Below are 15,680 nucleotides of genomic sequence, written 5' to 3' on the forward strand. Positions count from 1 at the left end.
AATAATAATAATAATTTTTAAAGATTAAAGAATAAAAAAAAAGAGCTGTGCCCTGAAAAGGGCAACAGACGCCTTTGGGAAGTGACACGTTGGCCAATCGAGTCTGCACCATACCCACATCAAGTTAGCACTCCACGATGGATAAGTCAATACAACATTCGAAACATGCTTGACGAGGGAATATACTGACTAGGGGATAGCAAACAGGACGTCCTGCCGTCGAGTCAAGACAGACACCTCGATCCATCCATCTACCGACATGTCGTCCAGTTTCATGAAAGCTGGGAGTCACCAAAAGGAGAGATATGTCACTCACAATAAATAATAAATATAAAAAGACGGTGATTCAATAAATATATATAAACCCAATATATATATGTATATATATATTTTAATATATAAAAAATATATATTGAGATTATATATGTCGAAATTGAATATACCAGGGCGGGCCGATGGAGACGTTGAATAAATATATAGAAGCCCTGGCGTATAAAATTACGAGAAGAGAAGAATATCGAGACGGATGATTATATATGCCGTTTCGAGATCGAGTAGGGTGTCTTCGGCTTTCTGCTTTCGATAAGTGGACAATATATTTCTCTCTTTTGACATGGGCTTGATTCTCAGTCTCCCGCTGGTGAGATCGATCGACGACGTACTTGGACCCGAGATCAGGGAGGAGGATGATGCGTGGTGTATAAGTACTGATCGTGTGGCAGTGATAGAATGAAGTATGTGATTAGTATGAAGGATAATCACTCGAGACGATTTCGTTTCTCCGTTGTGACGCCATGACTCTGTCCAACGACCTATCCTTGGAGCCTCGACGAGATATTTCGGTTCCATGGTTTGAAGCAACAAGCGAAGGTTTTCCACGGTGAAAGAATACAGTGCTAAACCTGGATCGAAAACATATTGAGGCCAACTTGAGAGTTGAATTGGTCGTGGACAAGTACCGGCGGAAGGACTCGACGAGAGGCGAATGTAAGGACATTTCCAGTTTTATTTTTCTTTTTTTTTTTGTATATTCACAAATGAGTATTGCTAATACAATAAGAGTATATTAGAAATCATATTCAAGAACAGGTAGGAGGTTTCGATCATGACTCACCTGAAAGAGGAAAGCTTCTCGTTGATAACCAGACGTCGTTAGGGTTGCGATGGCGGGGATCCGCGGTAGCTGCATGCCGGGAGCCAATAGGCTTTTCGCTGCCGCTACTTCGACAACCATGATGGTACAACTGCAGTCAACAACAGAACCAAAGTTTTTTTTTGCGCGGTTTTGAAGACATGATGAGAAAAACAAAGAGTGGTTCAAAGTAGAGATGAGGGCAAGCGAAGATGAGAAGAGGAGAGGATAAGGAGACGTGTCTCGCTGCCGCCTGCAGAAAACACGTCACACGTCACGTCCAGCAAGTGTTTTGGGATGTCAAGGATTCAGTCAGACCTGGCTCTTTCAGAGAGGAAGCTCAAAAGAAAGACTGGTTATAGAACGAGCTGATGTGATCCTGAACAGGGAGTGAGACATATGAGAGGTTTGACAGGGGAGTGAGAGATAGAAAGGAGTACGTGTTCAGAGAAGGAGAGAGGATGAAGAAGGGAGAAAGAAAGAGTCCCCGTGGGAGATCAGAGGGCGTATTTACATTTGTGAAATGAGGTGAACGGCCTGACATATTCACGTATTCTCGGCGCCGAGTCAGAAACAGTGACACAATTCAAGGAGTTGGTGAACGGTTGGATGGCACTGTATGCCTTGTTGCGTCCTTGTGAAGGGCAACCGTGGCAAGCCGGTGAAGTTGTGAACTGAACCAATGTAGAGAGTATCACAGAATCCAGATCTGGACACAGAAGATGGTATTATTTGATGATAAGGTCAAAATGCATGAAGGATCATGATGGGTGTGTCTCTGTATGAGGTATGTGGAAGCAAAGGTCTAATCATAGAACGTGGCATTTGACTGGCAGCAAATATGAAGGGAAGTCTAAATAATACCTGATAGTAAAGTCAGGGCATGCAATAATATCTGCTCAGTCCTATGCTCTCTAGGTTCTTGGATATGTTACCCGAGGCAAAAGCAGAATGATGAGACACATACGCTAAGGAACTATCATGACTGGTGGATGAAAGCTCAATATGAGCAAAAAAACTTCACTACAAAAGAAAGGCCCATAGATAATCTCAAGAGTACATGGGTATTGCATAAATGAGGTAAGAGTTTCAAATGGATCAGCCATATAGCTTGCAGAATATCGCTGAAGAGATGCAAGCTAAAATCGAAATCAGAAAGAAAAAAAAAGTCGTTTGTTAAGTAATCGGAAACAAAGAATGTAGGAAATAGAACTGTCATTATTATATTTTGAAGATGCAACAGAGTAAGAGCAGGATTCTGTTATGTCCGTCATTCGCCGTATTAGACGGGGTTTGCCGTCCTGTGGCTGCGGGAAGCCGCTAGGGCACAAAGATAAGGGCCGGTCATCATCAGCCGAGAAGTTACAATGAATTGTAAATGATAAATGTCTATGTTATGTAGGTCCCAATGGAAAGAGCAAGAAACAAAGGAAGAATTCTCCGATACGCAAACAAAATCTCTAGGGCAAGAGAGAACCTTGCTTTGGTATAGCCATCAACTAGTTAACTAAGTTGGCCTCAATCTTGCCAGAGACGATCTAGGCTTCTGTGGAAGCACGGCGGTCAACATATCTCCACCGCGGGACTTGATGTCGGGATGGGGGAGAAATTAATTGGGTTTCGGGGAGGGATCAGTGCGATGCTGTTGGTCCCTTCCCCGCATTTCTGGGGAGGAGATATTCTCCACAAGATTCCCCCAATCCCCACATCATCCTGTAGGCTGTGAGGGGATTCGTGGCCACTATTAATGGTACTCCGTAAAGGCTGTCCTACCTAGGTACCCTCCATAGCTATGGCTGACTACATACCCTCGGTTAGCTATGAGATACCTCCGAGCTGGACTTCTACCCGACCGGTGGACAGTGCAGTTAGTTCACCTCTACAGCCCTTCCTTTTCTTAAGACCCGCCAGGCTGTTAAAAGGACAATTAGCCATCCTCTCCAAATCTTTTCATGATCGAAGGAGCCAGGGACTAGAGCCCGACAAGATGGTGTTCTATCCTCCTGCGTCGGTTCCACCGCTGCCTCCAATCCCCGACGATGTCGCGATTTGCGACTTCATGCTCAACGAGCGTTATGGTCGATATCCTCTGGGCTATTCGCGCAATCCGTTCACCTGTGGTCTCTCCGGAAAGAGCTACTCTTTCCTCGAGGTGGCCGACCGCGTCGAGTTTCTTGCCCGCGCTCTAGCAAAGGAATTTGGCTGGCAGCCCAATCACGGTGCGGAATGGGATAAGGTCGCAGGTTTCTTTTGTGTCAACACCGTAAGTGATGAATCCGTCAGATTGCGCAAAGTTGTGTGACAGTCATGACTGATTAATCGTCCCGCTTGTATGTACATAGATTGATAGCATACCGCTGTTCTGGGCTATTCATAAGCTGGGCGGCCTTGTTTCCCCCGCTAATGCCGCCTACTCAGCCGCCGAATTAACTCACCAGCTGGTTGATTCAAAATCGAAGGTGCTTTTCACGTGCTTGCCGCTCCTCCAAACTGCCCTGGAGGCAGCAGGCAAAGCAGGCATCCCTCGACACCGCATTTATCTCGTGAATTTGCCGGCTCAATTCCTGGGCAGTGCGAAGGCGCCAACGGAATACAAGACTGTGGATCAACTCATCGAGGAGGGCAAGTCATTGCCAACCTTGGAGAAGCTGAAATGGGGCCCCGGACAAGGGGCGCGAACGACAGCCTTCCTCTGCTATTCCAGTGGGACGTCGGGTTTACCGGTACGGTCAAACTGCTATCCTAAGAGAATTCATGCCCAGAGCTGATTTGAAGAATAGAAAGGTGTTATGATTTCCCACCGCAACGTGATAGCCAACATCATACAGATTTGCACATACGAAGAGAAATATCGTGAAACGCTCAAATCGCCCCGCGAGCAATCCCCGTATTTGGACGTCACATTGGGTCTCCTGCCGCAAAGCCACATCTACGGGCTGATAGTCACCTGCCATGCAGGTCCTTACCGAGGCGACCAGGTTATCGTCCTGCCCAAGTTCGAACTTGGCACTTTTCTGAATGCCATTCAACAATTCCGGATCGCATGTCTCTACCTGGTAATACTGCCTGGTTCCCTACAGTTTGAAGCCCAGAAATGCTGATTGTTGCCTTTTTAGGTACCCCCGATCATCATCACAATTCTCCGCAACAATGAGCTTTGTAGTAAATATGACCTAGGAAGTGTGCGTTGGATCTTCACGGGAGCTGCCCCATTAGGAGCGGAGACAGCTACCGAGCTGCAGAGACAGTATCCGAATTGGATGGTTAGACAAGCTTATGGTGAGTTCAATTTTGTCCTGGTTACAGTGGCTTTTGTCGCATAGTAGCGAGGAAGACGTGGAATGCAAAGAAATGACTGACCTCGGCAAGGTATGACGGAAACCGCTACTGTCGTTTGCGCAACATCGGCGGATGATATCTGGTATGGTTCCAGCGGCTGCCTCCTCCCCGGTATTGAGGCCCGGCTCGTGTCCCCGGATGGCAAGGAGATCACAGAATATGACACTCCCGGAGAGCTATTAGTTCGGTCGCCAAGCGTGGTCTTGGGATACTTGAACAACAAGAAAGCCACCGACGAGACGTTCCAGGATGGATGGCTGCGTACCGGTGATGAGGCAATGATCCGGCTGAGTCCGAAGAAAACAGAGCACGTATGGATCGTTGACAGAATCAAGGAGCTCATCAAGGTCAAGGTGCGTATCTTAGTCAGTTATAAGGATTTCTTCTCATAGTTGACCCATTTGTACCTAGGGTCTGCAAGTCGCTCCCGCCGAACTCGAAGCTCATCTGCTCGATCACCCGGCCGTGGCAGACTGCGCGGTCATCGCAGTACCGGACGAAGTCGCCGGCGAGGTTCCCAAGGCGTTTGTGGTGAAATCGCCAAGTGCCGGTTCTGACGATGCGGCAACTGTTCGAGCCATTCTGAAGCACGTGGAAGATCATAAAGCTCGCCATAAGTGGCTCAAGGGCGGCATTGAGTTCGTCGATGCCATCCCCAAGAGCCCTAGCGGCAAAATCTTGCGACGGCTGCTCCGCGACAGGGAGAAGGAAGCGAGGAGGAAAGCTGGTGTCAAGTTGTAGCCTGCTGTTGGTCGAATGATATGAAGATTTTCTCAGTAGTATACCTCTTGCTCAACGCACTATATGCACAGTCACGTAGTCATAGTCACATACAGTAGTTTACTTATTAGGTAGTTGTATCGTTGATGCAATTGCTGCTGATTGTTTGTTCTGTTTGCAGCTCAGAATGCGGGTAGCTGCATCTTAGTGGATACGAGAGAAATGAATTTCTAAGCCGCAGCGGAGGGGCGTTTTCTTGCGATTATTGATATTTTTTACTATTATTAAGCATCGCAGGGACTAAATTCGAATTTTCTGTCCCTTATTACCTGTTTAATTTTAAATTCCCAGATATTGAAACCGATTACTGGAAAATTACCGGAATTGACCACAGGAGGGGAGTCCTTCAAGGGCCGTCGTTACCCCGCCATCCATACATATTTTTTTTTACCGTTCCCGCGGAATAGCTTCTTCAATTCGATAGCAATAAAATCAGCGACCACGCTGATAATATTTGCACAATGTCGTCTTCTGCAGACCCTCACTTTGAGGGGGAAGATGCAGTTTATCTTGATCCTGACGAGGCAGAGGAGGTGATCCAGCAAGATGAAGATCACCCGATGGAATCGGACGACGACGACGCGGACGCGGACGCGGACGGCGACCAACGGATGGATCTTGAAGAGCAGGAAATCACGCTGCAGAACGACTCGGTAGCGCATTTCGACCATCACAAAGACTCCATCTTTTGCATTGCCCAGCACCCGGTTCACCCGGAGATCGTGATCACGGGTTCCGGAGACGACACGGCCTACATCTTCGATTCCACGCCTGCAGACGAGCGCCCACTGCTGCCGCAGAGCTACGAGTCGAATCCGCAGCCGAAGGGCGAGAGGAAGTCGCTTGCGCCGATCGCGAAGCTGGATGGACATTCAGACTCGGTCAATGCTGTCGCGTTCACGGAGCCGCGCGGCGAGTACGTCGTCACGGCAGGGCTGGACGGACGGCTGCGCGTATGGCGCGACTCGACGGTCCAGAAGACGGGCCACGCGTGGGAGTTTGTGGCCGAGGCGCAAGAGGTCGAGGAGATCAATTGGGTGGCTGTCTGCCCGTGTGAGAACGGGGACGAGGAAAAGAGCAATGTGATCGCCCTAGGCGCCAACGACGGCAGCGCGTGGGTTTACAAAATCGACCACAACGACGCCGGGCAACCTATCTCCATCATCCAGACTTTCTTCCAGCACACCGGTTCCTGTACCGCGGGCGCGTGGACGCCGGATGGCAAGCTGCTTGCGACGGTGTCTGAGGATAGCAGCTTTTATGTCTACGACGTCTTTGGCGCTGCCGCGGCGGCGGGTGTGCCCTACGCTGCGGGCACCAACGCCGTTGTGGGATACACTGCTGAAGACCAGCGCTTCGCTGTCGAGGGCGGTCTGTATTCAGTCGCCATCGCCCCGACGGGCGCCTTTGCTGCGGTCGGCGGTGCGGAGGGCCACATCAAGGTTGTCGGGCTGCCTCGTCTCCCGTCATCCACCTCGGCGGCCGCGTCAGGCAAATCAGGCGCCAAATCCAAGGGCAAATCGTCTGCTGGCGGCGGCGCGCAAGCCGCGGGTGGAGCTTCTTCGGGCGCTGGCGCCCTCCTCGCCTCCCTCCAGGCGCAATCCGAGAGCGTCGAGAGTTTGTCCTTCTCTGCCCCTCCTCTGACTCTCCTCGCGGCCGGCTCTGTGGACGGGTCGATCGCCCTGTTTGACACGGCCCATCGGTTTGCCGTGCGTCGACACATCAAAGAGGCGCATGAAGGCGCTGCTGTCGTGAAGGTGGAGTTTGTGCAAGATGCCCTAAGCTCTGCAGCAGCTGTGTCTCGTCCAGGCCTTCCTGCAGCTGCAGCCGCCGCCGCAGGACAAGGACGGTCGTGGCTCCTCACCTCTGTCGGCATGGACGGTGTAGTGCGACGGTGGGACACCCGAGGCGGCACAGCTGCTGCTGCGCAGGGCCTGCTCAAGGAGTGGAGAGGCCACACCGGGGTGACAGAGAGCGAAGGAGGCGAGCAATCTGGAGGCATTCTCGGCTTTGTACAAGGCGGTGGCGGTGGAAAGAGGATTGTCACGGCGGGTGATGATGGTGTTGCGTTGGTATTCGAGGAGTAGACGGGAAGATACGTCGATACGTCTATATGTCGATAATACATAGGCTATCTACTGTCAACAAAGGTAGATGCGTGTAAAAAATCTATGTGTTGTATGTATGTATGTACTTGTACTGTACATACGAGGGCAAGCTTCGAACTTATCCTTTTTTTGATCTTCGTACGTTACAAGATGGGATTTTCGTTCCCCCATGCATCACATCCTACTACTACCTAGGTACTCAGCGCCGTTTAAAGTGAGAAAGGGGCAAGTAAAATATGCAGATTCTCTGCACCGCAAGCAGGGAAGTAGGAAAAACACGTCAGGAACAAGGAAATGAAAAAGTTAGGTAACTATATACACCCATGAATGTCAAACAAACCAGCCCAAAGCGCCATATTTACAGATGGCCCATCACTTCACAACCGGTCGGTCTATAATCCCTTCTTCGGCAATGTGTTGGTTTTTTTCTGCTCTTTTTGCGGCTCCTTTCTTCCCCAGCCGGACAGTCAAGAACCCTGTCGTAGAGGAAAGAAACGAACACGATGTTTGCATATTTCTTCGTTTGTCCATTTCTGTCATACCAAGCGTGCCGCCTGCCTTCTCTCGATATCTCTTCCTGTCACTTGGTTGTTTTCATGTATTTCACTCAGTGGTCCTCTCCGTGTCCGTGGGCGGCGTGGCCATGTCCGTGGCTGTGATCCTCAGGGAGGAAGAAGTGCTCAAAGATGCAATATCCGGCGAAGAGGACGGTGGCAGTTCCCAAGCCCGGGAACAGGCCCTTGAAGCGGTTCCATCGAGAGAAGGGGCCGGTGTATCGCCAAGCCTCGCTGCGGAGGAGATCAGTCAATATGACAGAACAACAAGTACTCCAGAAATCAACTCATCGCGTACTTTCGAGCCCATGGGTCCTTCTTCGCCCAGACTGACGAGGGAGAGGCAGCAGCCTTGAATTCCTTGATGTCGAACCCGGTGGGGTTTCGCGTCGGCATTGTGGTGTCTTTGCGATTGATTGAGAGGAAAGGTCAATTGAGGAGGGAGGTTAAACCAAGGCTATAAGGAGCCTCTGTCCGGATTTTCGACAGGTCGAAAGACTGCCGTAGACGAAATGGAGGGAGTAACAGCAATGCGGAGGAGAGAAGGCGAAGGCAGGACGTTGAAGCTGTCCGGGATTGGGCTTGGCGGCGGTCTCGTGAGGCCGGGCGCTAAACCCAATTCAGCACTGCTGAAGACTGCGACTCGCCCATCGCCCATCGCCAACTTGCGAAGTCAACCCTCCAATGCCACTGCTATTCACAATCTGAACGACTCGACAAAACGCTCTCCTCAATAGCTACGGTACTGGTTACGCTCCTATCGACAGTCGATACCGTCCTCAGTCCGCGAGACTGATCACAAACCCCAGCCAGTCTTATTCATGACCGATCCTGTCGCCAACCCCTCCGCAGACGAGAGACTGGTTTGCACATAGCAAGATGCCACCTCCGGTGGGCAGATACGGGCCCTCAGGCATGAACGCTCCCTTCCCTCACCTCCATCAAGCTCATCTCCAGCAACAACAATCACAACAACATCATGCAGCCCACGCTCAATCCGCCAACGCTGGTCTTCCTCACCCTTCGCTGGGCGGTCACCCCGGTTTCGCCGCGGCGAGCTCGAACTCGAACGTGAATCCCTTCTCGCTCTCCGGAGCAGCGATGGCCAACGGCGTTTCAGTGGGCGGCTTTGCCGGCGGCGGTGCTGGTGATGGTGGAGGCGGGACAGGGTTAGCCAGCCATGCTGCGCAGATGGGGTTCGTGAGAGGGGCGCAGATGCAACAGCAGCAGCAGCTCCACCAGGGTCAGGATGGGCGGTTGGTGATGGAGGGAAAGACTGGGGCGATCAAGTCGCGGATACGGGACGTATGGAAGCACAATCTGGCACAAGAGATGGCCACGTTAAGACGGTTGGTCGAGAAGTATCCGTACATCAGCATGGTACGTTCTGTCGGCTGCCTCACTCGACTGCTAGTTTCGCTTTCTTACCGATGATATTCTAGGACACCGAGTTCCCTGGCATCGTTGCCCGTCCCATCGGGTCCTTCGCGAACAAAGCCGATTATCATTACCAGACCCTGCGCTGCAACGTCGACCTCCTAAAAATGATCCAACTTGGCATCACGTTATTCTCTCCTGAAGGAGAACTACCTCCGGCTACGCCCGAGGCCAACGGGCAGGGCTATGGCAACAACTACGCTCCAGCCCCCTGCACCTGGCAGTTCAATTTCAAATTCTCTTTGGAGGAGGACATGTACGCGCAGGAGTCGACGAGCATGCTCGCCAAGGCGGGAATTGATTTTGCTATGCACGAGAAAAATGGCATCGACCCGTTCGAGTTTGGCGCCTTGCTGATAAGCTCGGGGCTCGTCCTGCTGGATGACGTCCACTGGATTTCCTTTCATTCCGGCTACGATTTTGGCTACCTGATGAAGATCATGCTCTGCAGACCTCTTCCGGAGGATGAAGAGACGTTCCACAAACTGTTGAAAATCTTCTTCCCTTCATTATACGACATTAAATATCTTATGAAGCACGCCGGACGAAATCAAGCAGTCAACGACTCTCCGCTGACTCCGGCGGCTGCTCAGATCATTGCCAACCTGGGGCAGAAGTCTGGTCTGCAGGACATTGCGGACGAGCTGGGTGTCAAGCGCGTGGGCATTGCTCACCAGGCCGGCTCGGACTCGCTGGTCACGGGCGAGATCTACTGGAAGATGCGACAGGTTGTGTTCAACGGCACCATCGACGAGGCCAAGTATTCGGGCCAGGTTTGGGGATTGAACGGCCAGTTGCCCGCGGTGACGTATTACAACAACCAGGTACAGCAGACGCCCAATCTGAACGGGGCGACCATCTACTCGAACGCTGCCACGCCCAGCACGCCAAACAATGCCAATGCCTCGAACGCAACGAGCAACCAGAACCAGAACCAGACGCCTCAGCAGCAGCAACAAGGTCAACAAGGTCAGCAAGGGCAGCAAGGTCAGCAAGGTCAAGGCGCAGGAGCTCTCACTCCTGGTGGCGGCGGTGGGGTGTTTGGGTCGTTCCAGATGGGCAAGTCATAACCGGCTTGTTTAGGTTGGGGTTTGGGATGGAATGATTAGAGGGCATGTGCGGTCATGCAGTGTATATCATTTTTAATTTTTTTTCTTCTCTAGGAACGGAACTTGCGTGATTAGCCTGAAGATCATCCTTCCATCCCCTTCCCGCTGTCCCCCTTTCTATGATGTGTCTGTCTGCCGGTCCTTGACATGACATCACCATCCCATCTTCTTTCTTTCTCACTCCCTGTTTGCGTCCGGTGTATGTACATACGGCAGTTCCTCTTAGCATTTTCCCTTTATCTCTCTGATCCGGTGTTATGCTTTTTCTTTTTCTGTCCCTTCTGGAGCCGGGGAGCCGGGGTGTTTACGGAGGGATAATCATTCATCAACCAATTCAATTTTTCCTTTTTTATCAAGGGTTTTGCTTTGCATATCTTGCTTTGCTCGTTTGATTTTTGTCTGGCTGGCTGGCTGGCGTGGGTGTAGGTATGTACCTAGGTGCAGAATCGGTGGTGTTTGTTCAGTTAGACTAGGCTGGTGAATTTCGTTTCCTTATCTTCTTAAAAAATTTTTTTGTTCTCTAAATCTGATCAGTCAGAGCCAACGTAGGTAAAATAAAAGTACTAAACAAGGCCTGCCTTGTCTGAAAAAGAGGTTTCAATTCTGTCTCCCTAACCAACCCATGTTAATTCTGGTGGCGATCCTGACTGTAGCTGGCTGACAAATTATCCAGTGGGGCCGTACGTTCAGCCGAGGGAGCAGTGAAGCCTCATGCCTGCTGACAAATTAACCATGTTATCGTCTCGTCTCATCGCATATCGATAATCATTAATACCAGGAATTGTCATGTCAAGGCGAATTCATCCTCAAAAAAGGGCTGTCTCACCCATCATGCCTCCTTGCAATGATGCAATTAGCAGTGATGGAGCCAATCCCCAAGTCTAGGTAGTCCAGTACTGTACCTAATTGTTGGGACATTGTCCGAGGTTCAATGTTCAGTAATCAGAAATCATGGACATTATCTTCGCCAGTCAAAATGAGCATAACATGCACCTTATTGACCTAGTAGTTTAGTTTATTGAGTATTCTTTGTGATTCTTTTTCTAATTTCTTTTTTTTTTCCCCCTGCTGGTGTGAATCTGAATGATGGCGTTCTACATTACTGATCACGCCCGTACCTGATTACATATTCTTGCACCGCACTGTATCATTAATCATTATATTCTGCAAGGTTTGTATATAAGGGGAAATCCCCTTCTGGTGAAATTTCAAAGTGCACTGACTCAGTCCAAAGAAGAGCAGCTGATACCTATCCTCCTTCGCAGGAGATTGATCCTATTCTCTGTCTGTTCTCTTCTTTCCGAAGAATTGAATACGATTCTCTCCACCCCTAGCATACCTCCTGACTCGGTTCAATGAAGAAGAGCGACGAGAATAACAAAGACGTGAAACTCGCTCAGGCTCCCCCGCAGAACGAGGGAAATGCCGTCGTCCAACAAGTCCTCGACTGGGACTCGCCGCAGGACCCTGAGAACCCGCAGAATTGGCCTCTGGGGAAGAAGATATACCACACCCTCTGTGTCGCCGTGTATGCTTTTACCATGTTAGTAGAGTACATCCTTCACCATACACATTACGCATCCTCCATCTGACGTTGTCTGACTGTCTTAGAACGTACATGTCCTCCGCCTACGCCCCCGGCGCGACGCAGCTCGCAGCGCAACTGGGCGTCTCCGAGACGGTCTCCCTTCTGGGCGTGTCGCTCTTCTGCATCGGTCTCTCGCTGGGCCCGGTCATCGCCTCCCCGCTGAGTGAGACGTTCGGCCGCCTGATCATCTACCGACTGAGTCTGCCGATTTCAATCCTCTTCATCATCGGGTCTGCCGTCGCGTCCAACATGGCGACCATCGCCGTCTGTCGGTTCTTTGCGGGCGTCTTTGGCAGTCCTGCGCTGAGCGTGGGTGGAGGCACGCTGGCTGATATGTGGCCTCGGTCGATGTTCGGGTCTGCGACGGTGACGTTTCTCCTCGCGCCGTTCTTGGGGCCATCTCTCGGTGCGTCGTCAATTTTTCCATGTGTTGTGATTTCATCGTTTCCTGACTGAGATGGTGGTGATGCAGCACCCGTCATCGGCGGGTTCGTCGTCGAACGCAAAGGATGGCGATGGCTGGAGTGGGTGAGCGTGTTCATCTCTGCAGCGACCTGTCTGGCAGCCCTCGGCATGCGCGAGACATACAAGAAGGTGCTTCTGCAACGACGAGCGAAGAAGCGCGGCAAGCTTACTGCCAGCTCCCACCATCGCATCCACCCCCTCGCTGCCATTCGAGCATGGATGCGAGAGGCCATGCTCCGACCGCTGGTCATCCTCGTCTCGGAGCCCATCGTCCTGTTCTTCAGCCTGTACATCGGGTTCGACTTCGCGGTACTGTACGCCTTCTTTGCATCTCTGCAGCTTGTCTTCAAGGAGACGTACGGATTCAACAGCCATGAGACAGGCCTGACCTTCCTGTCTCTTGCCGTGGGGGCTTTCCTGGCCACAGTGACCAGCCTGCTGATGGACCAGCTCATCTACCAGAAGAAACACCGCCAACTCGAGAATCAGGGCGTGAAGAGAGTGCCCCCGGAGTATCGACTCTACCCTGCCATGATCGGAAGCGTCGGTGTGGCCGGGGGACTGTTCTGGTTTGCCTGGACGGCGCGCCCGGACGTCCACTGGGCCAGTCCTGTGGTTGCCCTGGTGCCGTTCAACTGGGGAAATCTGTGCATTTTCGTATGTACCAGCCTTTTAATACAGCATGCATCCGTCTGACGCTAAACAGTCCTCCGCAATCATCTACATCGTCGACTGCTACGGTCCCAATTACGGCGCCTCCGCGCTGTCCGCCAACTCGTTCACGCGCTACATCTTCGCAGCGGCGTTTCCGCTGTTCACTATTCAAAGTAAAACCAAACCCTCCTCAATTCAGTAATATGGAAACTGACTGACGGTACTCTTCAGTGTACAACCGCCTCACCTATAAATGGGCAACCAGTCTTTTGGGGTTCATCTCCGTCGCCCTGATTCCGATTCCGTGGATTCTGTTTACCTGGGGAGCTAGAATTCGGCAGTGGAGCCGTCTTGCGATGCAAGCATAGCATATGATGAAGTCGGGAGTGGAATTTCTTTTTTTTTAAAGGGGGAATAGAGTCTGGACTGGTCTGTCGTCGAGCCGATTAAAATGGGCAATATTGGATGTATTTCCCCCATGTTATATAGATGGATGGATGGATGGACATACATACACGCCTTGATAAAGGGTTAGAATGTATATCGCATTTAGTCCTATTTCGAGATCTGTGAGGACGTGTACATGTAATTTCGGCTTAGTTGAGTAACGAAAGAATGTCATTATACTCAAAAATAATCATTTGAGCTAGCAAACACCGAAAGAGGAATGAATGAAATGGAATACAACCGCGAATATATATGTGATTGAATGAAATGTCGGAAGGGAGGTAGGTAGGTAGCAGCTGACAAGTGGTAGACTGATCAATATGAGCCATCTGGCATATCTCAATTCAAGAATGCGATCAAGAGAGAGAGAGGAGGGAATGGCACTGGAAGTTCTCTCCCCAGCCTTTGGGGTCCAACCAGCTAACTATGATGATTCTTCTTCAAACGAATGTAATGTGAAACATTGGACCAAGAGTGATTGATGATTGCTTCAGAACTTTCAACCACAGCAGAAACCCCCAAGACCATATTCGGACGTTGCCAAAAATCCCCAGGGAGGATCACATCCGCCTGGTGAGTTGGGATTGTATTGATAGAACCAGTTCTTTTTTTATTTTAAAATAAAAGATCAAAGTCAGTCCGCGAGTCGCCATAGAGGCGAAAGGAAGAAAGAAGATGATAAACACGTTGATAGAGGAGCAACAAAACTAAAGCTAATACTGTAGGGACTTGCCATTTGCGCATTGACAGACGCCATAGTCAATACAGCAGTCAGGATCCTCACTATGGTGAAAATGGTCAGTCAGTCTGATTCAATTAATATATTGAGAGGAGAAGAGAAGTACTTACAAGGCGACACAGCCACTACTGCCCTGCCGTTGTTCCAGGAGGTTGATGCCCTCCTGCGCAGGCGCTGCGAGGGCAACGACGCAAAGAGGGATAGGAAAAGAGGAGATCAATTTGGAAAACTTCATTTCGCGTTAATTACTTTCTTGTTCTTTTAGCTCTGGTGGAAGGACGGAATGAAAATTCAGGAAGACTTTGATTTGGTTCCTTGATTGATTGATTGATCCTTTGGCTGATTTATATACCTATTTTCCACATGACTAATAAATACTATCACAACCTGAGTTTATTGTGTATGTACAGTACAGTACAGTGCAGTACAGTACTTGTTGGAAACAAATATCATGCATCCAGTTCCATATACTGAATAGCTCACTGCTCACTGTATGTCCCCTCCATCTTGTCCAGATTAGCGTAACCTTATGAATGCTTGATTTTCAGCGGACTATTGTATAAGTCTATTAGCCAAGGGTTAATTCACCCTGTCTCGGCAAGATGAAACTCCTTCCCTTGAGTGTTGATCACATACGAGACCGCAGCCTGGTTGGATGACGAGGACATACTATGGAGAGTAACATTGGAGAGCTACCACAGGGCCTACGAGAACGTGTTGTGCCGGGTTGAGTGCTCTCTTACCCCGTCTGGATGGTGCTCTTGTATAAGGACTCACACTGCCGCATCATCTCCTCCACAGAGTCAAATGTTCTATACCACAGCACCTTGGGTCGAAAATGGAGCTGCAACTCTTTGTCGCGCTCTTCCCTACGGCCGTGATGGCCATTGTGACAGTGCCAGCTGGTCCTTTAGGATCAGCACCCCCGCTGCCGCCCGTATGTCTTGCTCGATTTCTCATTCCCCGAACCCCTTGGAGCTAACTCTGAACGACAGCTGGCACCTGCGTACATGGTGGTCAATGTCAATAACCAGTACGGGGTTGCTCCAGATAAAGGGATCCTGCGAGGTCCAGTCATTGCTCCCATCAACTCCAGCCTCTCCAGAGCCCTCTAGGCCCATCCGGTTATCTCGTCCCAAGCTTGTAAAAGCAGGATCCTGATGATGTTGGCGAGGCATTTCAGGGAGCAGCCTTGTCGTCGTGTCGAATAATGGCGATGCAGTAATACGGGGAAACACCTAGGCCAGGCGACAGGATCCCTGCAACATTGAATGCTTCTGTTTATTCGAAAAATCGGTTTTCAACTTGGTCTTCTTTTTTTATTTTCT

At 50.4% G+C, this 15,680-nt stretch overlaps 8 protein-coding genes across 8 annotated transcripts; 6 read left to right on the plus strand and 2 right to left on the minus strand.

Annotated features, from left to right (window-relative positions):
• Positions 1–3,119: 3,119 nt before the first annotated feature.
• Positions 3,120–5,212, plus strand: VTN77DRAFT_2994 (uncharacterized protein; the record flags this gene model as incomplete). The annotated part of the gene is made up of 6 exons (XM_069418894.1): positions 3,120–3,395; positions 3,475–3,855; positions 3,913–4,188; positions 4,249–4,411; positions 4,502–4,824; positions 4,883–5,212. 6 exons carry the CDS (start codon positions 3,120–3,122, stop codon positions 5,210–5,212), a joined length of 1,749 nt encoding a protein of 582 aa, XP_069279052.1.
• A 500-nt stretch (positions 5,213–5,712) lies between these two features.
• Positions 5,713–7,338, plus strand: VTN77DRAFT_2995 (uncharacterized protein; the record flags this gene model as incomplete). The annotated part of the gene is made up of 1 exon (XM_069418895.1): positions 5,713–7,338. The coding sequence occupies one exon, from the start codon at positions 5,713–5,715 to the stop codon at positions 7,336–7,338; it is 1,626 nt and encodes a 541-aa protein (XP_069279053.1).
• Positions 7,339–7,966: 628 nt separating this feature from the next.
• On the minus strand, positions 7,967–8,309 carry VTN77DRAFT_2996 (uncharacterized protein; the record flags this gene model as incomplete). The annotated part of the gene is made up of 2 exons (XM_069418896.1): positions 7,967–8,147; positions 8,212–8,309. 2 exons carry the CDS (start codon positions 8,307–8,309, stop codon positions 7,967–7,969), a joined length of 279 nt encoding a protein of 92 aa, XP_069279054.1.
• Positions 8,310–8,425: 116 nt separating this feature from the next.
• On the plus strand, positions 8,426–8,709 carry VTN77DRAFT_2997 (uncharacterized protein; the record flags this gene model as incomplete). The annotated part of the gene is made up of 2 exons (XM_069418897.1): positions 8,426–8,585; positions 8,651–8,709. 2 exons carry the CDS (start codon positions 8,426–8,428, stop codon positions 8,707–8,709), a joined length of 219 nt encoding a protein of 72 aa, XP_069279055.1.
• Positions 8,710–8,792: 83 nt separating this feature from the next.
• VTN77DRAFT_2998 (uncharacterized protein) lies at positions 8,793–10,420 on the plus strand (the record flags this gene model as incomplete). Its single annotated transcript, XM_069418898.1, has 2 exons — positions 8,793–9,293; positions 9,356–10,420. 2 exons carry the CDS (start codon positions 8,793–8,795, stop codon positions 10,418–10,420), a joined length of 1,566 nt encoding a protein of 521 aa, XP_069279056.1.
• Positions 10,421–11,814: 1,394 nt separating this feature from the next.
• On the plus strand, positions 11,815–13,534 carry VTN77DRAFT_2999 (uncharacterized protein; the record flags this gene model as incomplete). The annotated part of the gene is made up of 5 exons (XM_069418899.1): positions 11,815–12,002; positions 12,071–12,453; positions 12,520–13,169; positions 13,219–13,339; positions 13,398–13,534. 5 exons carry the CDS (start codon positions 11,815–11,817, stop codon positions 13,532–13,534), a joined length of 1,479 nt encoding a protein of 492 aa, XP_069279057.1.
• A 792-nt stretch (positions 13,535–14,326) lies between these two features.
• On the minus strand, positions 14,327–14,587 carry VTN77DRAFT_3000 (uncharacterized protein; the record flags this gene model as incomplete). Its single annotated transcript, XM_069418903.1, has 2 exons — positions 14,327–14,396; positions 14,463–14,587. The coding sequence occupies 2 exons, from the start codon at positions 14,585–14,587 to the stop codon at positions 14,327–14,329; spliced, it is 195 nt and encodes a 64-aa protein (XP_069279058.1).
• Positions 14,588–15,190: 603 nt separating this feature from the next.
• VTN77DRAFT_3001 (uncharacterized protein) lies at positions 15,191–15,467 on the plus strand (the record flags this gene model as incomplete). Its single annotated transcript, XM_069418904.1, has 2 exons — positions 15,191–15,289; positions 15,348–15,467. 2 exons carry the CDS (start codon positions 15,191–15,193, stop codon positions 15,465–15,467), a joined length of 219 nt encoding a protein of 72 aa, XP_069279059.1.
• Positions 15,468–15,680: the final 213 nt, after the last annotated feature.

Source organism: Rasamsonia byssochlamydoides (genome assembly GCF_041956645.1).
Source record: "Rasamsonia byssochlamydoides strain NRRL 3658 unplaced genomic scaffold VTN77scaffold_20, whole genome shotgun sequence".
Lineage (NCBI taxonomy): Eukaryota > Fungi > Ascomycota > Eurotiomycetes > Eurotiales > Trichocomaceae > Rasamsonia > Rasamsonia byssochlamydoides.